The 27,514-nt window shown below is 46.2% G+C and overlaps 1 protein-coding gene across 1 annotated transcript in view; it reads right to left on the bottom strand.

Annotated features, from left to right (window-relative positions):
• SEC16B (SEC16 homolog B, endoplasmic reticulum export factor) overlaps positions 1 to 27,514 on the bottom strand; it is a 97,408-nt gene that overhangs the window by 7,097 nt on the left and 62,797 nt on the right. The window contains 16 exon segments of the mRNA XM_082362606.1: positions 219 to 518; positions 2,083 to 2,155; positions 2,970 to 3,092; positions 4,259 to 4,399; positions 6,098 to 6,203; positions 7,815 to 7,926; positions 9,153 to 9,270; positions 13,233 to 13,314; positions 15,230 to 15,327; positions 20,741 to 20,971; positions 21,438 to 21,573; positions 22,995 to 23,056; positions 23,451 to 23,602; positions 24,259 to 24,403; positions 25,616 to 25,724; positions 26,484 to 26,604. Of these exon segments, the coding sequence (XP_082218732.1) occupies positions 219 to 518; positions 2,083 to 2,155; positions 2,970 to 3,092; positions 4,259 to 4,399; positions 6,098 to 6,203; positions 7,815 to 7,926; positions 9,153 to 9,270; positions 13,233 to 13,314; positions 15,230 to 15,327; positions 20,741 to 20,971; positions 21,438 to 21,573; positions 22,995 to 23,056; positions 23,451 to 23,602; positions 24,259 to 24,403; positions 25,616 to 25,724; positions 26,484 to 26,604 (2,109 nt within the window).

Below are 27,514 nucleotides of genomic sequence, written 5' to 3'. Positions count from 1 at the left end.
CTATGCTTGTCCCAGTAGAGACATGGGCTGGAATGGGAGAGAGCTGTCCCCCTCAGAATAACGTGAAGTACCAGGCCCTCAGTCATGTTCACACCCACCACTCAGGGCTTTACCAGCTCCCACCCCACACCCTGCACTGGTCCCTGCACCTCCCTCTTCTGCTTGCTCCCCTAGACACCTCGTCACCCAAGGTTCGCTGCCTCGCTGGCAGGTCTTACCAGGGGGCGGGTGCATCTGCTGGGCTTCCTCCCAGGCCCTTCCTCCAGGAGTCCCTGTCACTGCCATGCTGCCACCTGTCCCTGGCAGATGGGTCTCAGGAACTGAGTAAAGAGGCACCGGGACCCCCGTCTGCCCGGAACCTCCTCCTGCTGGGTAGGAGCTGGGCTGGAGGGGAAGGGGCTGCTGTGGGCTGGGATGGGCCGGGCCCATCGGCTCCAGTGTTGGCCACAGGCCTGAGCAGTCCCCAAGGGCTTCTGAGTTGCCTTGATGTCCAGAAAGATCCTGGTAGAAAGTGTCATCTAAGGACATAGGGCAAAGAGGAGGAAGTGAGACCTGTAATGTGGCATTTGTGTGGACTAATCACACCAGGAACAATCCTGCTCTTTGGAAAGCAGTGACAAGGACAGGCCGCTTGGTGTGGCTGCCATCGATGTGATGACAAGTACAACACAGCAGTAATTGTAACACCTCTCACCGCTTATGACTCAGAGTTTACAAAACTATTTCCCTCACTACCTTGTATGATCTCTGAGCCTTAAACCAGTGGGTTGGGAGGGAAGAAATTACCATCTCATTTAACTCCACAATTTCTTGAATTTGGATAAACTTTCTCTTCTAAGGATCTCCTAAGGGACTTGGGTACTTGAAACTTAGAATGTTGCCAGTTAAAACCCAAGTCAGACTACAGAAATGATGGCTTTGCTTTTAAAGAAGCAGAACCTTGGCCCAGGAAGGGACCTTGGTGGTATTCATTCTGGCTCTGCTGTGTTGCTGAAGAGACAGACCAAGGTGTGGACGGGGACAATGGCTGCCCCAAGGTTATGGAACTGGTGTGGTCATCTGACCCACCTGCTCCATTGGGTGACAGGAGACACAGCTGCTTCCCAGCGGAAGTGGCCACTCAGAAACACCCAGCCTGCTCTCTTGCAGCCCTTCACCCTCACAGATTCTGGGACGCAGCAGCAAAGCTGGGAAACAGAAACCAAGGCCTGCCCTTCCTTGCTGCCCCCTCGCTTATCCCTGAAGGAAGCAAAAAAGGCTGGGACACAGCCGGAAGGAAAAAGATGAGGCCCCGTCCTGACCCCACCAGGGAGTGCTGTTTGGGGAAAGGGCACAGAATTAACTGGGGTAACAACGTCTGCCCAACCCAACACTCAGAGGCATCCTGAAGGGAAAGGAGGGATCTGCTGAAAACACTCTGAAACCTATTTCACGCGTGTGGCGATTGATGCTCAAACACCACAGGCACTTCCTATGTCCCCACTGCTAACCTGAAATACAGATAACCCACCACCTCTGGCCTCAAGGAATGTATTCAGCTAGGGAGACAGTACTGACACAAGTGAAGCAATTAGATAACAACACAACATAACAAGATTAAAACCTGAATGTGAAGCAAAAACTCTAATAATGCAGAAACAGAAGTGTCAGGGGTGGGGACTTCCCTGGTGGCGCAGTGGTTAAGAATCCGCCTGCCAATGCAGGGGACACGGGTTCAAGCGCTGGTCCAGGAAGATCCCACATGCCGCGGAGCAACTAAGCCCGTGTGCCACAACTACTGAGCCTGCATGCCACAACTACTGAGCCCACGTACCACAACTACTTAAGCCCGCGCGCAGCAACAAAGACCCAGCGCAGCCAAAAATAAATCAATTAATTAATTTAAAAAAAGGAAAAAAATCGTGTCAGTGATGCCTCTGGTCAGCGGAGCTGTGTGGAGAGGGGGGGCCCAGACCACTGGGTCAGATTGACACAGGCAAGGAAGGCACTCCAGGAAGGGAAGGGGGAGAGTCTTTTAGGTTATCTCGTATAATCAGATCCTGAGAGTCAGCTATTACACATTCAGTTCATTGTTTTGGGTACCTGTTGTTTTTCTGGCTCCCAAAATATCTGAGTGAGCAGAGCGAGCATCCCCAGTGTCTCCTGCTGCCTTTTGCTGTTAAGATAAAGTAAACACCTCTTAAGTAACACAAAGAAAAACAAAAACAGTGAACCATGGTTTAAAATTAAGTCAAAAAGAAACTTTGGGAGTGATAAGGTAAGGGAGTCGCAGGTGAATGCGGTGGCTGGACGGGGAGGGGGAGGGGCAGCCTCAGCCCTTCCTACCTCCCAGCTCTGCCCAGAGCAGGCAGGGACCAGGGCAGCATCCTCTCCCAGAGGAAGGGGCAAGAGGAGGGAACGAAACCGTGGGCCCCAGAGCCCACAGCACATGTAAGAAGCAAGGGCCGTGTGTGCCTAAAAAAATCCCCCTGCCCTTTCCCAGCGACAGAGGGAGAAACAACATGGAGGAGGCCCTGTTCCAATTACTGGTACAGTTACTACCAGCCGCTTCTGCAATTGTCAGAACAACAAAAGGAAAGGCCCGGAAGTCTTTTAAGCAATTGCCCTACATTACATGAAAGTGACAAGGGCCACTGTGAGCCATTGTTCCTCACGGAGAGATGGAAGCTTTGATGGTCAGAAAATGTATTTTCTGGGACCACAGAGAAGGGTGGCTGGGTGCTTTGGAAGAGGGCCCCACTGTCTCACACCAAACACAGGAAAATGTTTCCAACCGGGCGCGAGGCAGCAGCGGGGAAGCTGAGTGCCACCCCTTCCCCAGTCAGGCTGTGCCTCATGGGTGACAGGGGACCCCAGAGCCCTCCATGGGGTCGGGGGCTTGCTGAGGTCAGTGCCTGCCTACTCTGGGTCTAGGGCAGCCAAGAGGGAAACAGAGGCCCACCCCACTGACCTGCACCCCCTCCACTTACCTGCAGCTCCTTGTGGTGCCCCCGAAGATGTACCAGCCAGTCTGGCTCCAGGTCCCTGTCTCCTCGGTGACGGCGGTGGCGTTCTAAAATCAGAGGATCTGACAGCTTCAGTCTCTCTGCAAGCTGTTCCAGGTTTCCAGACGGTAAGAGAGGGAAAAGGAGAGAGTGAGAAGTAAGTGAAATGGACAGGCCATGGGGAGAGGCAGTAAGAAAAAAGAAGGGAGCCTTGACTGGTAAACCAGATTACAAAGAATTGCCAAACAACAAATTCAGCAGATATCTTCCCCGAATTGCAACATAAACAAACGGTTAACCCATCTTGTTGCTAGACACTAAATAAACTATGAGGAGAAACTGTCACTCTGCTTTATGTCTCTGCAAAGCTGTCCTCAGGAGAAGCGCTTCTCAAACTTCAGGCCTGGTAGGAACCACCTGGGACCTTGCTAAAATGCTAGTCCTGATCCCAGAAATCTGTGGGACCTGAGATTCTGCATTTCTAACAAGCTCCCTACAAGGAGACGTCTGTGCTGCTGGTCGAGCGACTGCCTGTATCGTAAGACTATTCCATCATTAAGTTCCCAGACTTTCCTACTCCTCCATTCTGGGTCCTGAGCTCCCTACAACCATCATCCTATTGGCAGAAATTTACCATCAAAGGGGCTCAGTACCACAGATTTTATTGATTACAGAATCCAACATTGAGCCTCATCTAAAGCAAAGAAAAAATTGACGGTAGGCTGCCTTTTTACTCTCAGCTAATGGATTTTTCTTCAATTAATTGGAACAACGATTTGCCTGATTGTTTTCTTTCTCAGGAACTAAAAGTTGATATGTTTTTGTTTTCTCTTTTTGAATGTATCTCACATGTGATAAAATATTCCATGCATTTAAAAGCATTTTAATAAGGATCATTTCCTGTTTTAACCACTAAAATATATTTTCTAAGCCCAGCCTTTATCATTAGAACAGTTCACCGTAACAGGCAGTTTTACTGTACCAAAAAAGCAGATGCAAGAATGAATTTCCTGCATAGCACATGACTGGTTTCCAGTCCCCCAATTTCACTGCGTCCCTCCCCGCCGCCATCCCCGCCCACAGCATCCTTCTTTGTGCAGTGTCAGGCCTCTGCTTATCACATCTGGACATGCATACGTGGTCAAAGACAGCCACGGGCTCCAATTTTACAGCATGTTCAAAGAAGATGAAATGGGGTGTCTGAGCCGCTTTACAATAGCTTTCTCTGAACACTGAAGATAACACACCTGCAGAGAACCCTTTGAGAAGCTCACCTTGATGAGTTCCACTAATAGCACAGGGTGACTGTTCTCTCCCTGGCTCAGGAGGGCTGTGCCAATGGCTTCGCAGTAATGCAAGGCCTGGGACGCAAGGCCGTAATCTGCCAGACGGGAAGCATAAAGGAGCTTATACACCTGTGAAGAGGAGCAGGGCCAGTGATGAGCCCATCCAGGTAGGGACAGAAAGAGAGAAGTGGAGATAAGACTTCTTGGAAGTCAGCTGACTGCCAACTTCCTCTAACTCTGGATCCAAATATTAAAGAGGGCCTTGTGCCATTTGGGGCATTCTATCTGTGTATGGGCACAATTCCAAATCCAGCCTGCAGTTCCGTCCTCATAGAGAAAGGGCTGGAAGGCACATCAGCTGAATCTCCCTAGGCTCTGGTCACCGTGGAAATGCACTGGACTCTTCTTATCAGGCAGCCCACATCTCTGGGAAGCCTGGTGTATGTGGGGCACAGGACCAGGCACCAGGGGGATGGATAAAAGAAGAAAAAATGACTCAGGTGCAAGGGACTTCAAGCCCAAGGGAGTGTACAGACAGAGACAGGTAAGGGTTCAGAGAAGCATGAGTGACAGAACTAAATGGAGCCTGAGGGCTGGAAATCAGACAGACCCAAGTTCAAATCCCAACTCCATGCTGGGTGTGGAACATTGCGCTAGTTACCCCACCTCCTCTCTGCGCCTTGGTTTCCTCACTATAATATGGGGATGATAATATGATCTACCCCTTGGCTGTTGTAAAGATTCAGTGAGATAATCCATGTAAAATCCTTAGAACAAATGGTACCCAAGAGATGTGAGCCAATAGCATGTAACTCCTTGGAACCTGTTTTGTAAAAGGAGGGTAATCATGCCCGCCTCACAGGATTAGAAATCATACAGTCAAAGCATCATAACACAGTGCCAGGCGTGTAGAACTCATTCCCTAAAAACAGCTAATCTCACTGCTATCAGCCCAAAGACAGCTGAGAGGTGGGATGACTACAGAACAGAAAGAAAAAGACTGAAGACCTGCATGGACCCAAAGGAGCTGGTTAGGCAGGGCTCTGCTGGAGAAGGTGGGTCTTTGGTAAAACTCTTAAAGAAGATACTAACTGGGTCATTGCCCTATAGGCAGTAATTCATTCATTTCCAAGCCTTTGTTTTGTGTTTTGTGTTTGGTGGTGGTGGTGTGCATGTGTGTGTGTGTTGCTGCCACCGAGTACACTCTCAATACAGGCACGGAAGGAGTCATTATGGATTTAAGGGGACAACAGGGCATCCAGTAGAGAGGTTGAGAAGAGAGGTTAGAACTTGCGTGGACACCGCCTGCACAGCTGCAGCCCTGGGGGTGGAAAGAAGGATGGGGGCCAAGGACAGAGCAGGGAGGAATTTCCAGAGTTAAAAACAGAGTCATCCAAAAGAGATGGGAGCGGCAGGTCAGAGGAGAGGGAGAAGGGTGAGCAGACCCCAGTTGGGCCCTCCTGCTCCCACTCCCAGCAGGATGACCATGGGGCTGAGGAGAAGGTGGAGCCATTTGGAGGTAGAAGAGCAGAAGAAGCTGCAGACAGGAGGGGAGCCCCAGGGCTGCTGGCACGATTCTCATTGCCAGGAGTGAGGCAGGAGCCCCCAGCACAGAGGCTGCTGCAGTGTTTTGCTTTCCTATCTTAAAATGCAAAGCTTTAGGGGACCTAGAAAGACATCCTAACCCTTCCCACATTCCAGCTAATGAGGAAAAGTCCAGTGGATGACTTAGCCCAGCCACTATGTGCCAGATAGCAAGGCGGAAAACCCAGTGGCCCACAGCCATGTGACGCAACTAAGGTGGTGGCCTCGTGAGGGTTCAGTTACCTGGAAAGAAGGGATGAAGGATTTGGGGCGGCCCAGCATCTGACAGTACTCGAAGATTTCCGTCCTCTGGATAGCCTCAGTTGTTGCAAATTTCAAAAACTCTTGACTAAAACCAGGGAATAAGAATAAAAGAGATTGAGGTGGGGACAGATTTAAATCCTAGTAGATGGCCAAACACCAGCTGCATCCATTCATGGTAGAGTTTCTGTCCTGGGCTGATCCCTGGGGCAGCTCCAAGAGAGGAAAGAGAATCTGCACCTCCAGAGGCTCTGGGGGAAGGAGGGGGGAGAGACTGGGGGGAGGGGGAGATCGCTGCCATCTTTGCTGGAGGGTCACGTAAGGCAAGCTGCTCTCACACCCAGCTCAGTGGGGCACTGGGTCCTCCCCGTAAGCACACTGAGAGCCAGCCTTAGTGCCCTGAGAACCCAGAGCGGGCGTCTGTGAGAGGCCACCACAGCCTGAGCGGAAGAGCAGAAAAGAGGGAGTGATGTGACGTTCGGAAGCATTGAAGAAAGAAGGCCCGGCAGAGAGAGGGTAGCACTGCGGAGCCAAAAATCAGAAGACAGTCCCTGTGCTGGAGGTTCATTCCAGTGAGGAAGCAGGCTGGGTGAACGTGATCTGAGGGGCCCTCAGAGTCCCCACAGGTCCCAAAACAGCTGCTGTGGGGTTTGAAATCATAATCACGGGGGCTATGCCTAGGGTCAGGACTGTATCTCCAGAAACATCCTCGTACAACATAAACATAGGAGGGAGACACATTAAACCGTTTCACTTAGTGTCTCATTTGGCCCAGACGGGCCTCTTTGACAAGCCAACTAGGTGCTATCAGAGACTGTGACCTTGACAGACAGACTATGAGAGGCTGCGTTTCTACAAAGAAAAGCCTGACAGTCTGGATTCCAAGTCCAACCTGACCCCACACTAGCTGTACCATCTTAGACAAGTTACTTAACCTCTCTGTGCCTTGCTTTCCCTCCTCTATAAAGTGAAGATTAAAAGCGTACCTTCTTCACAGGGTAAATGTGTAATGATTAAAGGAAATAGTGCAAATAAAACAGCTGGCACAATGTAAGAACTTAGGAAATCGTAACTATTACAGGGAAAGAGAAAGAGAAATCTAGAATGTGGAGGACAGCTAGAGAGCAAGCTGGTCGTTTTGTCCATTTATTCATTGTCTAGAGGCTTATTAAGGTCCTTCTGTGTGAAAAGCCTAATGCTACGGCCAGCAGGGAATAAGTGACAGGCACGACTCTGAGTAGCTTGTGCACCAAGTCAGGGTAGGGTGTGGTGGCTAAACAAACGTCTTCCACTTTCGGGTTTTGCACAAGGCGGGCTCTGAGAACGGGTCCAGAGCTGCCTAACGCAGAGGCTCAAGCCGCCGCGCGCTCCCGCTAAGCATTTTCTAGTCAGTCTCTGATCACGGAGCCAGGGAGCCACCGAGTGGCCATAGGGGTACAATGCAACCCACAGGCACCAGTTCACAGCTTCCCTGGAGCAGGGCCTGGACCTGAGGCCCCCCGGCGGTGTGATGCGGCACCCACCCGGCATCTCCTCCCCCAGAGCCTACCTGTGCAGAAAACCATCCCAGAGGAGGGGACCAGCAGTGGCCGAAATTCACACAAGACAATGGAAAATGGAGCCATGAAGCCCAGCAAGGGCTAAACCAATCCCCTGGAAGATGTCCTTCCCACTCCCTTTCCCCCAGAAGATCGCATACCTGTGGCTACTGCCCAGCAAGGCCAGGTGGTCTGTCTTCACGGTGTAGGAGCCGAAGGGCACGTGAGCCATGAGGTAGCAGAAGTGAGCTGCTTCCACCAGCCCCTTCCCAGCTGCAGGAGGAGAACAAGCCCCGGTCACGGTCACAGAACAGGCCCACGTGAGGACCCATCATCTGGGGGGGATGGGAGAGGGCTGGAGAGGGGCTTGGAGGTCGGAGCGGAGAGCCTCATGGGGATAAAGGAACGAGCTTTGCACACTACGAGTCACAGACCCCAAACCCCACTCCCTCTCCTACCGCATTTTTGGCCTCCGACATTATTTCACTTCTCTTCAGCCAGAATAAGGCACTATTTCACGTTCCCCCTAATGGATTTTCGATGAGGACGTTTCTAAGCATTTTAGTCCTTCTGGAGAGGGCGAAATGGGTAGAAATGCCTACACCTGAGCAGAGAAGCTGGCCGTTGGGAGTAGCAGTTTTTAAACTAGGCTTCTTGGGGCACTAATGCCTCCCCCGCTAAAGTCAAACAATAGAAGACCTTTCCCAGTGATCATAAAAATTACATTCATTACCAAATTGTTCCCAGTTTTAAAATGTTCTCCCATACATTTTCCATTACCTCAACATTGAATTAATTCAAATAGGTAAAGTAACTAGCACGGGGCCCGGCACCCAAGAAGGTTGGGCAAAAGTTAGTTCTCTTTCTACCCAGGTGCTGAACAACCTGCCATTTGACTGGGCACAATCTTACGCGTAGCTATTTTAAGTTTAGCAGAGCAGTATTTCACGAAGTGCCACAAAGCGATGATTTCTAGACGTTCTGGCCCTTGACCAAATCTGAGAACCACTGATCTGGAACATTCAACAGCCCCTAAGTGTTTATGAGGCCACATTCACAGAGAGATGATAGAAATAAAGATTATACGATTACCCAGGGTAGTTCAGGCAAAAATAGAATTTCCTATCTGGTTGAGCTGGGTCACTGCGGGAGTAACAGCAACAGTAGGCGAGATGCCCCCATGTGTTAACTCCATCTGCACGGGAATCTGACCCAGGCATAGGAATCACCTACTCAGGGGAGCCTCCTGCAGTGGCAGACCCCAGAGTCTCAGGGGCCTGGCCTGCACTGGCTCACAGCGGAAAACTGGGAAACAGAAAGGCAAGAAGGACACCCCTCTCCCTGGAGTTTCTGTCCCCAAAACACTGAGGCTCCTGGGTCAAAGGAAAGCCTGAGGCACAGACTCAGGCCCAACACAGAACCTGAGAATCTAAGCACAGGGTGGTTAAAGCTGGCCTGGAAATAGAGGAGAGGAGGGGATGGTGCTGCTCTCTGCTTACCCAGGGTGTCCCCCATGGTGACGATCGTGCGCTGATACAGCTCCGGGTCCCCACCTTGATTCGACAGAATCACAGCCAAGTGCGGCCTCCAGTCTCCCCACTGCTCGTCCCCACAACACTGAAAAGCAGCAGAAAAAATTGAAAATTGACTGAGTAATGTAGCGCTGACCAGAACATAGGTAAGTAAGGAAGGTTGTTGTCTGTTTCCTGGTTTTCCGGGAACGCCCATTATGCTGCCGGCAGTGTGGCCACTCATTGATTTTGCGTTCTCTTTTTAAAAAAGCAAAACTCTTAGAAGGATGAATAGGCAGGCAGGCAGACACATATACATACATACATACACACACAGGGATGTTGGGAGATAGATAAATAGAATGACACTCTTGGTCACTAATTTTCAGATTTCCTCCTGGTGCCCCTAACCCCAATAGCTAGGGACAAAATCAAAAAAAAAAACAAACAACAACAACTGCTGTTTCAGTGGGAGAAGGAGGATCAAATACCCTTGGTTCATGAGAAGAGTCCACATTAGCCAATTAGAAGACAGGGGAACACTGGGCTCCTTGATACCTTGTTAACAATTGGCTAATGTTTTCTGGTTTTACAAAGCCAACGCCCTCTCTCACACATCACCTTCTTTAATCTTCACAACAACCCTGTGAACTCTAATTCCTATCGCCTCTTGAGGAGTGAGAAAACCAGGCCAAGTGGCCCAGCCAGCACTATGTCCCCTCCCTCTGGTGACAATGCAGAGGCAGCAGAGCTCCACGAGGGGGCGGTAGAGTATAATCAGAGAAGTGGGAGCGGGCGGAAGCCCCTCATGAATGATGGGCCGCCCTTCTCCTGAATAAAGGGGAATTTCAGGACAGGAAATATCAATAAAGAAACAACACAATGTCACAGAAATAACACGGGCCCTGGATTCACCTGGGGTCCTGCCTCTTGAGCAAGTTTCTTTATGTCTTTGAACCTTTGTTTCTTCATCTCTTAAATGGAGATCATGATGTCTAACTGACAGGATTTTTTTTTTTTTTACATCTTTATTGGAGTGTAATTGCTTTACAATGTTGTGTTACTTTCTGCTGTATAACAAAGTGAATCAGTTATACATATACATATATCCGCATATCCCCTGCCTCTTGAGCCTCCCTCCTACCCTCCCTATCCCACCCCTCTAGGTGGTCACAAAGCACCGAGTTGATCTCCCTGTGCTATGCGGCTGCTTCCCACTAGCCATCCATTTTACATTTGGTAGTGTATATATGTCAATGCTACTCTCTCATTTCATCCCAGGATTACTGTTGATAATAATATAGTTAGATGAAGCCCATAGCATAGTGCCTTACACTTGGTTTGCACCTTATAAATTACATGTAATACACACACACACACACACATACACAGAGAAGCACAGCAAAGGAAAGAGGTGATTTGCAGACTAGTCTCTCCTCCAATTTGTTATACTGAATAGATAGAGCAGGAGATTGACAGTAATAGCTTAGATCTGGAGGTCAAAACAATTCACAATTATTTGGTATTGTATTTGTAATTATCCCACAGAACAAAAGATGCTTTATCCAACTCCATTTTATAGTGATTCTGTTTATCTGGGCAATGCAGTGTGAATGAGGACGATGATGACAATAAATCACAATAATAACAGCAGTTCTCACTTACTGCACTCTGACCCTGGGCCACAGCCTGTGCTAAGCATTTCTCCTAAGAACAATCACATGCATTAGGTATTATTATTATCCCCATTTTCACATGTGAGCCAGGCTCTTTCTTGCTGAAACTAAAGGGACTAGCAAAAAAAAGCCCTTGCTAAAAGAACAAAAACTTAGAAGTAATTCTTCTGTCTCCTCCCCCAGGTGATTTGGGAAAAAATCACTGTAAAGCAGGTCTATGGAGGGAGAAGAGAGAGAAAGAACGCTTATTAACTAACTTCAATGGGCCAAGCATGGTGGTTGATATGTACAGATATTCTCTCCCCTTTAATTTTTTACAGTAGCTCTGTTAGGCATCAAAATGCCCACAAAGATGAAAAGCTGAGGCTCTGAGATTAAGTAGCAGGGCCCAGTTCACACAACAGTGAGGAGAAGAGTCTAGGTTAAGCCTGTGACAGAAGCCCACGTCTGTGTTTTCCAGGTGCCATGCTTTTTCCACTACCCCTCTTATTATAAGTACCAAAGTCTAGCCTTTTACTGGATGCTACGATGCTAGGAAACTCTCAAACACTAGGGTCAAATACTGCATTGGCATATCACCTCTGGCTCCTCGGTTTTCTCACCCAAGAGTAGGGAACATTTAGCAAATTCTACCAGTGCAATGAGACCCAATGGACTGTATGCTGATTACATCATTTCCTGCATTTAGTGCTTTGTGACACGGTGCAATTTCATTGCAGAGCACAGGCCCTCAGCAGAATTGTGAGGTGCACCCCATGTTCCAGTATAGCCAGCTGGTTTGACGAGGGGGCATGAAAGTCATCATTTCTCTTTTCTTTTCTTGAAATTGTCCACAGCAATAAGAAAAAAAAAGCAAAAGCATGAAGTACATTTTCATTGAAACTAGGTGTCAGCAAAAATCCAAGCCTCTAAACACAAGAAAAGGCTTCCAAAAGTAATGGAGATTGAACAGAGGTGGGTTTAGGAGGCAGAGAGAGAGAACACCAGAGGGAGGGGATCCCACAGCCATCTCCACTGGCTGGGGAGAAGCAAAGATGCTCACAGAAAACACCAGGTCATGCGGAAATGCCAGCTGGCCTGGAATATGGCCCTGGCACCTCCCCAGCTCAAACCTCCCATAAATAACTCATCCAGGGAAGACCTGAAGCCTATGAAGGAACAAGTATAGAATCCCTACAAATATACCATCAAGATAAAAGGAGGGGGGAAGGTAGAAAGAACATTCACCAGAAAAATGTTTCCACAAAACAAAGAATTGTCACCAAACATTTCATCATGAATTTAAGTAAAATAATGAAACAATTTGTTCTATGAAGCAAGGGTCTAAAGCTAAGTTACAGGAGCAGAGGAAAGAGATGGTGGAGAACAGGGGGAGGTAAATGTGACCTGCAGAGCTCAGGAGGGAAGTGGGAGAAAAATCAAAGAAATAAAGACAAAAATGGAAAAAGCACAGAAGCCAAGAGACACTGATGAAAACACAATAAGGGACACACAGGATGGACACACAGCAAAAAATAAGAAAGAAAGAATTGAAACAAAAAAAAATTTTTTTAATTAAAGAGAAAATTATATATATAATTCACATGTGTATATGTATACAGTTCACATATATATATATATATGAACTATATATATTTTATGTATAGAGGGTGTTCCTGAAAAGAAAACCAAAATAAGAGAACAAAATAAATACTGAAGGATATAATTCAAGAAATTTCTCTGGAACTGTAAGATATGGATGCACATATTAAAAGAGCATGCTGTATCCCCGAATAACTGACACAGACAGTCAACAACAAGATATATCTTAGTAAAGTTATTGGACTTCAAGGATAGGGAAGGAATACCTTGGGACAAAAAGATCAATGCTCTTATAATGGGAAAACTATCAAGCTGGCCTCAGGGTTCTCCCGAGCCACGTCCCACACTGATGACGTAGAATCTAACATGTCCAGCTCTGAAGGGTCACGTGCAGTGGTGGGAAGGAAAGAAAGCCTGGTTGTGGGAAGTGTGGAGAGCAGCCTCGGGTTCTCTCGCTATTTGCCACACAGCGGGTAGCCGTGGATTGTGGAAAGGGCACAGTCTTTGGAATCAGACAGACCTGGGCCCATCCTGACTCCACTACTCCTAGCTCTGTGATCTTGGTCATTTTATACCTTTGCGACTCAGTCGTCACGTCTGCTAAACAGGGATAATCATTCTTACCTCCATGCGTTAAATGAAATAACATGCATCACAGCGCTTAGCACAGGGCCAGGCACATTGGAGGTGATTAACCAACAGTAATTACTTATTTTTCATCTCTAAAGCCATCACCTCGTTCCCGAGCAGTCCCTACCCCCTGAACCCTTAGGGTGCTGGGGCGTTGAGGGGGTCCTGTCACAGAGGGTACCGTGGCTGCCTGTGGGATCCTCCCCGACATGAGCTGGAAGAGGGTCTGCAGTGGGTCGTTGAGCGCCAGCGTGCTGGTGAAGCTGCAGAGAGAGGAGACCGCCCGTCAGTGGGAACCCAGCCAAGAGAGCCTCTAACCCATTGCCTGTGAGGCCCAAGGCCTCATCTACTTGTATTTGATTGCAGCAGCTTCTTTTGGAACTTGAGTTTCTCTTTTCAGTTGTGCCTCTGCTCCATCCCACTTTCGGATCTCCATCCCACCACACACGCCAAATAGATCTCATTACTGGGGAAGATCTTCTGCATTTTAGCACTGACGCCCTAACTCTTGAGTAACTATTTTGTAGGCCTTCGTCCATCACGGAGGTGAGCCACAAATACTTCAAAGACCCCTGAGAGCCCAACGGTGGGCACCTCCTCCCCAGGCACCCTCCACACCCACTGCCCCACAGCAGCCCTCCTCCCCAAGCCCACAGCTCTCAGTGCTGTTTTGCGGGCTCATCGCTAGCCTGGGTCTCTAGTGCTTTTGCTCACAAGCACTACATAGTCATTTTCAGTAACCAAAGAGGCGTAGAGCAGGGACCAGAAATGATCATGCTGATGACAAACCATGGGATCTGCTTAACAAGGACATAATAAGCTCTATGGCTGATTTGAGATTTAAGCAGACTCAGTAAGAGAGATTTTTCATGATTCACTGGGCCCCATCAAATATCAATGGCCCAAGGCAAAAATCTGTAGCCGAGATGTATGCTACAGTGTGGAGCTGTGGGACGTTCGTTTCCAAAACCCAAAGGAAACTCATTCCTCTGAACACCATCTTTTTTTTAACAGCACCTTTCCTCCAGAGCTCAGAGGGCTTCTCCTAATAGAAGTTCAGTGCTCCTCACCATTCCGGTCTCTGAACATAATGAAGTACGTGGTGGTGTCACTAGTTCCTGGGAAAACCGAGGGTCAGAGTAATAAAGAGATTTCATGGAAGCCATGGTGAAGAATGGGCTCCCAGGTAGTGACAGACGTTAGCCCCACAGACTGAACTTAAAGTGTGGGTGTCCATCTTATCCAACTCTCTGCCCAACGGGACGTATGGGCGATTGAAATATAAGATAAGCAGAGAAGGTAGCTTCACGGCTTTAACCAATGTGAGAAGATAAATTTTGAGGTACCATTCTTTTCTCTGTCTAAGCCAAGGCTGCTCCTTATAGGAGGGCCCCCACCCCAGCCCACCCCTGCCACACATCTGTCCCCGACAATCCATGGACGCTAACTGCAGCCTGAAGGGCTGACCCCTTACAGCGCCCCATACACCTCCACCTCCACTTGGTTCTGAGTCTCTTTAGCTGTTTCATTGCCCTTGTTCTAAACTCCTGGCTATGTACTCACACCTCCATTCCTATTCCGTCCTGGTTTGGGTATTATTTCCGGTCCCCCCGGCACCCGGGTCCTGGTGGCCCAGTGTAACCTGAAGGGATGCCTTCGGTCTTGACATCTCCCAGTAGATGAAGACTGCTGGATCTCATCCCCAGTCCTATAAACCCCTTTCTACCACAGCTCACAGCCCTGCTACCCTGTATCCCTCCCTACTTCCCAGCACCCACACCCACGCTGCAGGACTAAGCAGTAAATTACTAACTCTCAGTCCTAAGGCTCTGTCAGTTTCCCTTAAGTGATCTACCCCCTCACCGATGGAACTCTCCAGAGCAGACCCTCCCAAAGGGAGAAGGCTACTGCAATGTAGAAACCTACTTAATTTTTGGAAACTTTGACCCTGGGAAACATTAGTAAAATGTTTTATTCAACTTACCAGCTAGAAAGAATGTGTCTGTGTCTAGCTTATTAGGATCTGGAGAAGAGAAATGCTACGTCCAACTTAGAATTGGAAAGATGCTTGGAGGGAGGGGCCTTTCAGTGCATCTTGCATTTCTCCCCACCCTCACCTCCACCTTTGGAGGGGAGCCACTCTGCTCCATTGGTCTTCTTGGCACGTCCCCAACTCACCCACTCATGACCCAGCTGTAGGTCCTTGGGTCCATCTTGCTGGCGAGGAACAAAGCGTGACCCCACAAATGGTTCTTCATGGCCCACTCCAAGGCCTCCTGAAAACACAGACATCACCTTCAGTACCACCTTGCTCACCTGCCTCTAAGAGCAACAGCAAACAACTGTGCTTGGGGACTGCCCCCCCACCCACCCACGCCCGAGCAGCAGAGGGCGGGCTTCCAGGAAGACACTCAGAGCCTCCCCTGCGAATGTGAGAAAGGAACGGTAGAGAAATGGCTTTAACTGGCAGGTACTTCTCTCTAAGCTGCCCCTTTCTCCAGCCTTCACCTTATCAAACCCCTTATGTGATTGCATTAGCTCCCCGTCAGACATAGTTTCCAGTTAGCTTTATCTCTTTAGCCAAAGTCACACAATACTTTTATGAACCTAAGCACCAAAAAATGAGAGAAGCATCTCACCCCCACCATTGGTTTTTTTTCTTTCTTTCTTCCTTTCTTCCTTCCTTCCTTCCTTCCTTCCTTCCTTCCTTCCTTCCTTCCTTTCCTTTCTTTCTTTCCTTCCTTCCTTCGTTCCTTCCTTTCTTTCTTTCTATCTTTTAATTAGTTTTTATTGGAGTATGGTTGCTTTACAATGTTGTGTTAGCCTCCACTGCACAACCAAATGAATAAGCCATACACATACCGATACCCCCTCTCGAGGAACCATTTCTTTATTAACAACTGTGGCAGAGACTGCTAGTTCCTCACCCAAATCCAAGTTCCCCTTCCTAGGCCAAGAGCCGGACTGCATTTCCCACCTCCTTGGCACTGAGGTGTGGCACTGAGATGGGAAGGGAAACAATGTGTGACGCTTCCAGGTCTGGCCCATAGAACCCCTCCCTGTGCTCAACCCTCCATGGCCTCTTCCCCATCGGGCTGGAATGAAGATGACTCCCGGAAACTTTAGAGACTCTGCATTGAAGATGGTGGAGACTCCTACAGCTGAGTCCCTGGGTGAGTACAGGGAGGAGGGCTGCCCCATCTTCTGTTCACCTGCCCAGTACTCTCGCATGAAAAGAAAGAGGCTGCTATTATGGTTTCGGGGCGGGGAGGGGTTTGTTGGTTTGTTGGTTTGTTTTAGGCTGCACCACGCAGCATGCAGGATCTTAGTTCCCTGACCAGGATCAAACCCATGCCCCCTGCTTTGGAAGCGTGGAGTCTTAACCACTGGACCGCCAGGGAAATCCCGAGGCTGCTGTTATGTTTAAGCCAGTATACATAATAGTTAACTACCCCCACCTAATACTGTAACTAACCGCTTACTATCAAGTGCTTGTTAACTATCAACTTCATACGTCAAATTAATGACACGATTAACTTGGTGACACGGGTTTGAAGCTGCAAATTTTAAAACATACACACACATATTCACCTCTTCATTTAATTTTTAAAACTATTTAGTAAGAGCTTAGTTTATATATGAGGTTGACCTGGTATTAATAATTTCCTTAGTGCCCCCCAAATAATGTGATTTTTGGACAGGAGGTCACTAATGAGGTATTTCCACCTCCAAATGAAAATTTATTTGATTATCCCAACAGCTCCCATGTTATCGTCTTTGAAGAGAGAATAAATTTAAACAATCACAGTTAAGAAATTCAGCTTCATATCCAGTAGAAGTAAAAATGACATTAAGATTGCTCTTTTTGAAACAACGAGGTCCTACTGTATAGCACAGGGGACTATATTCAATATTCTGTGATAAACCATAATGGAAAAGAATATTTAGAAAAAGAACGTATATATATGTATAACTGAATCACTTTGCTGTACAGCAGAAATTAACGTAACATTGTAAATCAACTATACTTAAATTTTTAAAAAAAGAAAAACAGGTGAAATCTTTAAAAAATAATGCTCTTTATGTATGTTAAACTATTTCATAATAGTATTTTTAAAAGGAGTTACTAATGATTGGTTGAGAATTACTAGTTTACTCAAAAATCTGCATCTCCAAAAATATAATTTAAGAATAAGTGAAGAGGGGCTTCCCTGGTGGTGCAGTGGTTGAGAATCTGCCTGCTAATGCAGGGGACACGGGTTCGAGCCCTGGTCTGGGAAGATCCCACATGCCGCGGAGCCACTAGGCCCGTGAGCCACAACTACTGAGCCTGCACGTCTGTAGACTGTGCTCCGCAGCAAGAGAGGCCGCAATAATGAAGAGGCCTGCGCACCATGATGAAGAGCGGCCCCCGCTTGCCGCAGCTAGAGAAAGCCCTCGCACAGAAACGAAGACCCAACACAGCCAAAAATAAATATAAAAATAAATAAATAAGTAAAAGATTACTATTAAAAAGAAAAAAAAAGAATAAGTGAGGAAACTGAGAACTTATACCAAGGATGTCAATCTCACACAATGCCAGAAATAAGACCCCAGTCGAGTGTTAATACAGGTTTTAAAGATATTGTGGTGTCCAGCTCCTCATAGATCACCCTGACTCCCATAGTGCTCTACCTACCCACCGCTTACCTTTGGGTCAATGTATGACAGGTGATGTGGTTGTGATTACAAGCCCAAGCTCAGGCACCAGGCTGCCTAAATCTAAACCCTGGCTTTATTATTTACTAACTTTCCTCCTTGGTAAATACATAAAACAAGAATTGGACCTACTACAAAGATAAATGAGATAATGCATGTAAGGTTTAAGTGAGTATCTGGCACATAGAAAGTATTTTTCAAATATTCGCTTTATTGCTGTTGTTATGGTCATTATTTATCATTCTTAAGGAAAGAGATTATCATTGATTTATTTCTGTATCCCCCGACTGGGTTCAATGCCTTAGAAGTAGTGGCTGCTTAATAAATGTTTATTGAATAAATGAATCACTGGTGAAATAACAAGTCCCTACTATATAATGAATACACACACACACACACACACACACATATATACATACATATAGACGCTATAAGTTGATCCCATTAATTTTCACTGAGTATATCTCGCACTCATTTAAAAGATAACATCACATACAAATACATACACACAATTAAAGATTTAAATGTAAAGGTGAAGTCACAAAAGTACTTCAACTTTATTTTCATAAATCAATTTTGAAGCAGGAAAAACCTTTCTAAATATGACCCCAAAAAAGTGATTTTGGACAGAAAATCCTAAAAAAGTAAAGCGCTCCTACAAATCAATAAGGGGGGATCAAAAATCCAACAGGAAAATGTGGAAAATCCATGACAAAAAGTAATCACAGATTAAAGGATATTCAACTTCATTTATAATGAGAAATGCAAATAACTACTATACATTTTTTCACCTCTCAAATTGGCACATATCCAAAAGTTTGGAAACACACAGGGCTGGTGACAGTGTGGGGAGACAGGCACTCTCATACATTGCTGGTAGAGTAATCGCTACAACCTCTAAAAGAGCAATTTGTCGATATCTATCAAAATTACAAACCATATACCCTTTGACCCAAAGCTTCCACTTCCACAAACTTTCCTTACGTATATTCTCTCCACAGGGCAAAATGACAACGTTATTCATTGCAGCATTATTTGTAACAGCAAAAGACTAGAAATAATCTAAATGTCAATCTATAGAGGTTTACTTGAATCAATTATAATTTATCTGTAGAAACCTATGCAGCCATAAGAAATAATGAGGAAGGTATTTATATACTATAAGGAACAAGAGTCAGCAAAACGTGGCCTGAAGACCAAATTCAGCCCACTGCCTGTTTTGGTACAGCCCACAAGCTGACAATAGATTTTACATTTTTAAATTATTGGAAAAAATCAAAAGAAGAATAATGTTTCATCACATGAAAGTGATATATATTTCAAATTTCTAGGTCGATAAATGAAGTTTTATTGAAACACAGCCACACGCATTTATTTACAGATTGTCTGTGGCTGCTTTCAGGGGACAACAGCACAGTTGAGTAGAGACCCCATGGCCTGCAAAGCCTAAAATATTTACTGTCTGTCCCTTTACAGAAAAAATTTGCCAACCCCAACATAGAGTGTTTCCTAAAGTACTTTGCTAAATGAAAAAAGGAAGGTAAAGAAATGGTACATAGTATGCTATAAGGGAAAAAAGGAGAAGATAATTATATATGCAGAAAATATCTCTGGATATTTCAATGAGAGAAATTGCATGGCTGGGAGGGGGTGGGGGACAGCATCATTTCTCCCATTATATCCCTTTCATCTTTTGATTTTTTTAATTAGATTGATTCAAATTGATTTCAATCATGTATTCAAATATTTAAGACTTTTGTAAAATGTAAGTTCAACTTCAAAATTGAACAAGGCATAAAATAATAGGGAAATGTGAGGTGATTGATGTGTTAATTATCTAAATGGGAGGAATCCTTTCACAATGTATATGTATATCAAACCATCACATTGTGCACTTTAAATATCTTACAATTTTGTCAAATATACCTCAATTTAAAAATTTTAATAAATAAATTCTAATTTACATATCAAAAAATAAACAAGGCATCACTTCATCAGTGGAATTAAAGTATTCAGTATTGATAGGTATATTTTAGATATAACTGATGGGGATATCATTTGTAAACAAACTTTCTGGAAACTGATATAGTGTATATGTGAAGGACCTTTTAAAAGTGCATAGCCTTGGGACTTCCCTGGTGTCACAGTGGTTAAGAACCCGCCTTCCAATGCGGGGGACATGAGTTCGAGCCCTGGTCCGGGAAGATCCCACATGCCGCGGAGCAACTAAGCCCGTGTGCCACAACTACTGAGCCCGCGCTCTAGAGCCTGCAAGCCACAACTACTGAAGCCTGTATGCCTAGAGCCACAACTACTGAAGCCCATGCGCCTAGATCCCGTGCTCCACAACAAGAGAAGCCACCGCAATGAGAAGCCCGCGCACCGCAACAAAGAGTAGCCCCCACTTGCCACAACTAGAGAAAGCCCGCGCGCAGCAACGAAGACCCAACGCAGCCAAAAGTAAATAAAATTAAAAAAAAAAAAAAAGGTGCATAGCCTTTAACTGAGTAGTTCTACTTCTAGGAATGTATCTTAAAAAATCAGCCAAAGGTTTATACAACAAGATGTTCGAATGGTATAATTTATAATGGGTGACAAATCTGTACATAGCCTGTATACTCAACAACAGTGAATTGGTTAAATAAAATGTGATACATTCATATAATAGGATATAGTCCATTTTTTAAATGGTACATTTTAATGCCATGAGAGTATTTCACCATATACTCTTAAGGGGAAAAGAAAGAAGTAATTGTATATGTAATTTAATTTGATTTTTAATATATACGCATTGAAAATACTAGAAGTAAATATATCAAAATGTTAACAGGCATTATCTTTTAGTGATAGGATTGTGGGTGTTCTTCTTTTTCTTTGTACCTTTCTGAACTTAAGTGCTATAAAATGAGTATATGTCACTCATACAATTGGGAGGGGTGAGTGGTGGGGATGCTGGTTACTTTTTTAAGCAGAAGTGGGCACAGCACTTGCCTTTTTCCTTCCGTAGTAGAGCAACTTAGTGAATTTCTCCACGATCTGCGCAGGCGTCTCCACGCTGGGGGGAATCTCCCCAGTGAGCAGGTTCCGGGTCCCCAAGCTCAGTACTGGCCGGTCCTCATCCGTCAGGTTGATGAGGTTGGCCACAGGCGGCTGCCGCTTGTACTTCTCCAGCTTCTGGCAGTCCTGCATCAGCAGCTCCGCGATGTCAGACCCCACCACGGACTGCAAGGGAAAGAGGGCCATCCTGGGAGAGAATCCTATTCATCCTCATGCTGGCAGCCCAGGCTGAAGGAAGAAGGCACCAGAGCACCTGCCCTCTTCAGGAGGAGGCTGACATGCAAACACAAGACAGCCCCTTCTTAGATTGTTGTATTTCAAACTCCAGCTTCCCTATCATGCTTGTTTCCTGCCTGTCAGGAGCCACAAAGACGACCAGAAATATGCACACTCTCCTAGGTGTATCATACTGGGCGATAACCCCAGGCTAGTGGAGAAGGGGAGGGGAAAGGTTAGCATTAGCAAACTGGCATTGACATCTGAGCAGTTTTTCCCCTTGAGGCCATTTGTTGCTTCTTTAATGTTACCTTTTATAATCAATCATGCCACAAGCCGAATCTTCTCTCTCCCAGGAAGACTTAAATTCCAGCTCAGCCTGCACCTGCCCACCCGCCAACGCGGTGGTACTGACCCCGTTCTGCCGACAAAGGAGAACCAACAGTTGCCACAGTAGAGCCGAGTCTCTGCTCCCCGGTGTCTCAGATTTGCGACTCTGCGCTGCTTTCTGCTGGCAAAACGTCACGATGTCCACCTTGTGTACATCTTCCCTATGGAGAGATTTCAGGGAGCAAAGAGTGAGGGAAAGACTCGTCCCCCGGGTAGGACCACAGTCCCCTCCTACAGTGTGAGGGTGCTGCTGGGGCTGGAGATGGGGTAGAATCCTGACAACCCAGGACGGGGGTAGTGAGTCTACAGCTACAGCATAGTTGTTTCCTTATAGAACAGGAAGGGACCTCAGAGATTCTCTCGTCCACCCTCTCCATTTTACAGAGGAGGAAACTGAGGCCCAGAGACCTGAAATGACTGTTTGGTAGCAAGGAAGAGAACAGACTCTGGGCTCAGACAACCCTGCGTTTAAATCTAGCCATCCACTTCTCAGCTTACACAAGTTTCTTATCTCCTCTGAGCCTCGGCTCTTTTTGCTAAAATAGGAATCGTTAACAAGTCTACCTCCAACTCAGCATCTTGTAATAACCTATAACGGAAAAGAATCGGAAAAAGAATAGATATATATACATATGTATATATATATATCTATCTATATGAATTACTTTGCTGTACACCTGAAACTAACACAACATTGTAAATCAACTATATTTCAAACTAAAAATTTTTTTAAAAGTCTACCTCCGTACAAAAAGGAATTAGCCAATTGTGTAGTGTATATAAGTGCTCAATAAACAGGAATTATTATTTACTTGAGATCATTCAATGAAATCAATCAAGCTGGGACCAGTACCCTAGTGTCCAAATACCCAGCTCGGTGCTCTACCCCACATCTGTATACCTGTGTGTAAGAAATGGAGACAACACTCATTTTTACTTGAAGGAACTGTCAAAATACTATGGGGATTTTCTTGGAGGGGGAAGCTTCAGGATAAGAACACATTTACACAGTAGTGATGATATTTTAAGGGCTTTGGTGTGCATTATCTCACCTCTGACACCAGCCAGGACTCCTCTCTCGACAAAGAGCATCCTGAATATTTATCAGTAACATGACTAGCAATGTAAAAGCAGTTCTAGCTCAATCCTGCAGAGGGCAGACTTGCACACTGTCCAGTAACTCAAATGCTGGCCATGTTACTTATCTCCCCAGAAAAAATTTTTCCATATGACCCACTTGCCTATGATTTCCCAGGCTGTGTTCCACTCTTCTACCAGTTTAAGTACTATTAAGTACACAGAACGCTAAAACCCCTTACCATGTAGGCTTTGTAAAATAGAACTGATTTCAGATTTTTAAACCTTTAAGTTAATTTTTCTTTCTGCCTTTCAACACTCAAATTGCTTGTCAAAATGGCTCAGGTCACATTTGGCTCCAACTTGTAGCACGGAGATTCCACTCCAACGGGGAGAGACATTTTCTTTCAAGGAAGTCAAGAACAAATCCCCAAAATGCTGATCTGGGCAGGAAGATTTTATAGGTTTCAAAAGCCCTTATTTTGCAGCTCTTATGGTAATTTACCTAATCAGGGGTCCTGAGAAAGTCCTCATCTTTTCTTGTTCCTCAGAATCATTAAGAATAACCTGGAACAAAAAAAATCAAGTTTGGTCTTCAAGACTATGTCCCCTCAGTGCCCCATTGCTCAGTCAAGTCCAACATCAGAACCCAGAGCCGTGATCCTAGGATGTGGCTCAGTGCCTCATGGAGAAAGCAGAGGACAAAAATGAGCTCTCTAGTTGCTGAATATGACCCAGTAGCATCTCAGGAAAAACAGAAGTCTAGCATTACTTCTCTCACAGAAGAGCCCCAGCCATTTCTTCATACACACACACACGCGTGCACACACACACACCAATCCACAGGGTGCCTGGCCCAGTCCCCTCCAAGAGCACCTTATTCCTGGAGATGCCCAGGGCTCAGGCAAAGGGAAGCAGGGAGCAGAGTGCTGACATGACGAGGACACAGAATCTTGTTTACCTCCACGCTGTGCAGTTCAACAAGGGCCGTCTGTCCATCACTGGGAGATCTGGGACCCACACACACCAGCTGACCTCCTGGCCCAAAACTCACAGGCACGTGAGGGATGTAGAACTTCATGGGTGTCTTGGGACCAGCTGCCGAGATGTCCTCTGACCAACAGACACAGATGGACACTGTTAGCATTACTGCCACTGCTTTGCTTTACTTCAGAAATACTCCACAGACACACTTCTTTCCAAATTCCACCTGGGACCAAGATAAGATTCTGGATGGGCTGCATAACTAGAAGAAGCCCATGCTCCGAGTGAGATCTGAACCTCTGAGAATATGTCAGAATATAATGCAAGGAGTTGTTGGTTTGGTCCAAATGATAATGTACCAGGGCCAGACTCCCACAATGGTGACACGCTGGGAACTCTGGCTCTCATAGCCCCAGTACTCAGGGCAAGCCTCCTACATCCAGACCTTTGTGACCTGCCTTCGCTTTCCCAAACTGAACTCTGGTCTTTACTTTCTTCACCTATTACCTAAGAGTACCTCTGAGTGCCTCCTCTCCCAGCCTGATGATGGCTAGGGGCAGTGTTCCCTTCCAAGAATCAGCTATGATGCAATCTCCAGTACCAGAGAAAAGGGGGGAAATGGAGCCAAAGTTGGCCACTCTGCTCAGGAGACCTCCCTACACAAATGAGGCAGACAAATGGTCTGCTCTTGGAAATACAGGGCAAAGGTGACTTTCCAAGACATGTACCACCCAGCCCTCTTCTCAACAGACTCAGCCAACTCCTTTGATCACTTCAGTACCCACCAGCCTGAATTGGACGCCAAGCCGCTGCAGCCATGGGGTCATACAGCTCAGAGGCATCTGCCATGTACTGACTGAGCTCATAGCTGCTGGAGGTGAGACCAGACTCGTGCTGCTGGAGAAGGTTGGACTCCTCGGTCAGTGATGGCTGGAAATTAAAAACAACAAAACACATGGGAAGAATCAGAAGCACTTTCAGAGAGACGGTCCCCCCAAGTGTTTCTTCAAAGCAACAAAATGCAAATAAATATAATGAATGTGGATGTGCTGAAAGGAAAAGAAGGGATAATTCAATTGACAGGTGTTTGCTAAAGGATTCACTGTGGCCTAGTGGGAAGCGTGCAGGTCCTGGGGTCAGGGAGGCTGAATTCAATCCCAGCTTTGTCAATACCAAGTGCTGTGACCTTGAACAAGTGACTTAGACTCTCTGAGCTCAGGACCTTTATCTGCAACGTAGATCATCATACCTACCCTATATAGTTCAAGCACTTACTCTTGCAGTCATTCACCAACCGTTTAATGAGCACTTACTATGCTCCAGGTGCTATGCTTTCCCTAAGGATACAGGTGTACAAGAAATTCACGGAACTTACATCCTGAGGACTGTAAAACAATGGATGCAAACAATGGATACAAAAGCTCTTTGTCCACACTGTAAAGTGCTGTACATATGTATGGCTGCTGTTATTGTGTTGTTGTTACTGTTAGTCATAATAGGTGCCCCGCCCTGTGAAGCATCAGGTGTACAGAAGAAACTGTCCCCACAAATCATACAAATCTCATCAGGGATACAAAATTAATACAAGACTGTCAAAAATGAAGAGCTTGTCTCTGTAGTATGTTTGTAACTTTTCCATAAATCTAAAATTATTCCAAAATTTAAAGTTTATTGTAAAAAAAATTCAAGAGCTCCATTTTGTAACCCAGCTGGTACACACAGTAAGATTTTAGAAAAAAGAGATGGAAGAGTCAAGAAAAATTCCACTTTTCAGATCTGAATTAAAAGATTCTAGCAACTTCCCACTTCCTGGGTAAACCGAATTGCTAATCCACCGGGGTACCGGTGACAGCCTCTTCTCTTTCCTACCTTGGAGTGACTTGGGTGACATTTCCTGATCCAGCCAACTTGGCAAAAGAATGCAAAAGGGCCAGATCAGGGCCCCAGATCCAGAAGACTGAAACAGGGAGCAGGGAAAGGAAGAGGTGGGTGTAGAGGCTCTGCCAATTGGGGAGGAATGGGACCCCCTCAGACTGCTGGCCACTGGGGACCCCGCCCCCCAGGGCCCTGCTCTGCCCCTACTGACGAGGGCAGGTGTGATGCACTGTCACAGACCACCAGCCCCATGTCACTTCAGGTTACCTTGTTTTTCTGGGCCCCAGTTAGCGGACTCTCCAGAAGTAAGTCCCCAGGTCTCTCCTGTCCAGAGTTAGAAGCAGGATTGTCTTTATAAGGGTTCCAACGCTTAGATCTGCGGCAAAATGACAGGAGCAGGTGAGAGGGGGTCCAGGGCAGGCCAGCAAGGCTGAGCTTCTCTCTGCTGGAGGCTGTTCTGCTGCAAAGCGTGGGCAGGTGTCGGGGTGGCCCGTGTGTCGCAGGGAAAAGCCTTCTCCTCCATTTCTCCACCTCAGTCTATTAGACCAGAAAAACAGGAGCTCCTGTAGTTCATAGTACAGTCACTAGAAGTGGCCCCAAACCCTGCAGAGGAGGCTCGGTCTCTGTAGCCTGACGTCCTGGAATAAGTTAAATCAGAGCAGCTGGGTTGGTGAGTTCCAGGCAGGGTTAAGGCACCAGGTCTAAGGGCACCAGACAGGGGCTTGAACAAAATGCTGTTCCCTGCTCACCTTATCCCACAGGAGAGCCCATTCTCAGGGCACAGGAGGGGGCAGAGGAGAAGCACCCCAGCCCCAGGCAGGACCCAATCAGGAGAACTTCTGCAAGGCCACATCTGTTCCGAGGCCAACATAGAATTAAGGCCCTCCTCTAAGACGGACCTCAAGTAATCTCATAGGTTTTGGGAACCACCTCTCAGAATTAAGAATCCCTCCCCCTAGTGTCCATGTGAACAGCTGGTCCCAGCCAATCCAGGCTACTCTCACACCCCGGTGGCCAGAACAAAAGCAGACGGGCTTCTGAAGATGAGGGACCAGCACCGGATGACATAAGGTTTGCCTAACATAGCCTGCGTTTGGCTGAATCATGTTGAACCGGCCTCTCCTTTCACACTTACTGGAGCTGGGTCTCACTATTTGTTCCAAACGAACTATTCTGGTTTTCACGTTGGTGTTCATTCAGGTACTTTTGATCTCGATAATCTTCATGCCAGTTATAAGGACTCCCTTGCCTTGGCACTGCACCCTCAGAAAAAACAAAATAAAGACAGGTCACTTCCTATTCCTAAAAGTTCAGAAAGACACTAGCAAGCCATGAAGCTGAGTTACTGGAGCACAGCAGGTATAAAAACATACAATCATCCCTCTGTATCCATGGGGGGGATTGGTTTCAGGACCTGGGGAAGTTCAAGTCCCTTATATAAAATGGTGTAGTGTTTGCATATAGCCTATGCACACCCTCCATATACTTTAAATCATCTCTAGATGAATTATAATGCCTAATACAATGTAAATGCTATGTAAATAGTTGTAAATACAATGTAGGTGCTTATGCAAATAGTTGCCTCCAAGCAGCAAATTCAAGTTTTGCTTTTTCGAATTTTCTTTTCTTCGAATATTTTCAATCATCAGTTGGAGGCAGACCCGCAGATTCAGAGGGCTGACCGTATTTGCCAAATTGAGTAAAGTTGATAAGTAAAAGCTAACAGTGAAAGTCCATAAGATGCATCTCTCTGAACCAATTAGCACGGCTCTATACAATGGTACAACAGCGGGGATCCTATGTGTGCACACAGATGTTTGTGTTTTCAACGCTGAAACAGATTTCTCTTTGCTAGCAGGTCAGAAGATGCCTTTAGTACATACCTAAAGCCTTACTATTGGTGTAAGGTTTAAGTTCTTTTTTGTACATATCTGCCTCCCTCAGGGTAAATGATGGTCAGACTCATTACAGCCCAGCCACACACTTGATGACTTCACTGTTAAGAACTGACTTCACTGTTACTTGGTCAGAGGCTATAATCTTAGAAGAAAAATATGGATGAAGTACAAACTATCCACAATACTAGTAATGTAGTAATAGTTTCAGTGCCATCATCTACACGTACAAAGAAAAATGACTCTTTTCTATCTCTTCTTCTCAAGACAT

The sequence above is a fragment of the Balaenoptera borealis genome (genome assembly GCF_965194805.1).
Source record: "Balaenoptera borealis genome assembly, chromosome: 1".
In the NCBI taxonomy this organism is placed as follows: Eukaryota; Metazoa; Chordata; class Mammalia; order Artiodactyla; family Balaenopteridae; genus Balaenoptera; species Balaenoptera borealis.
The sequence above is the reverse complement of the archived record's forward strand: the minus strand, read 5'-3'. Positions and strand labels throughout refer to the sequence as shown.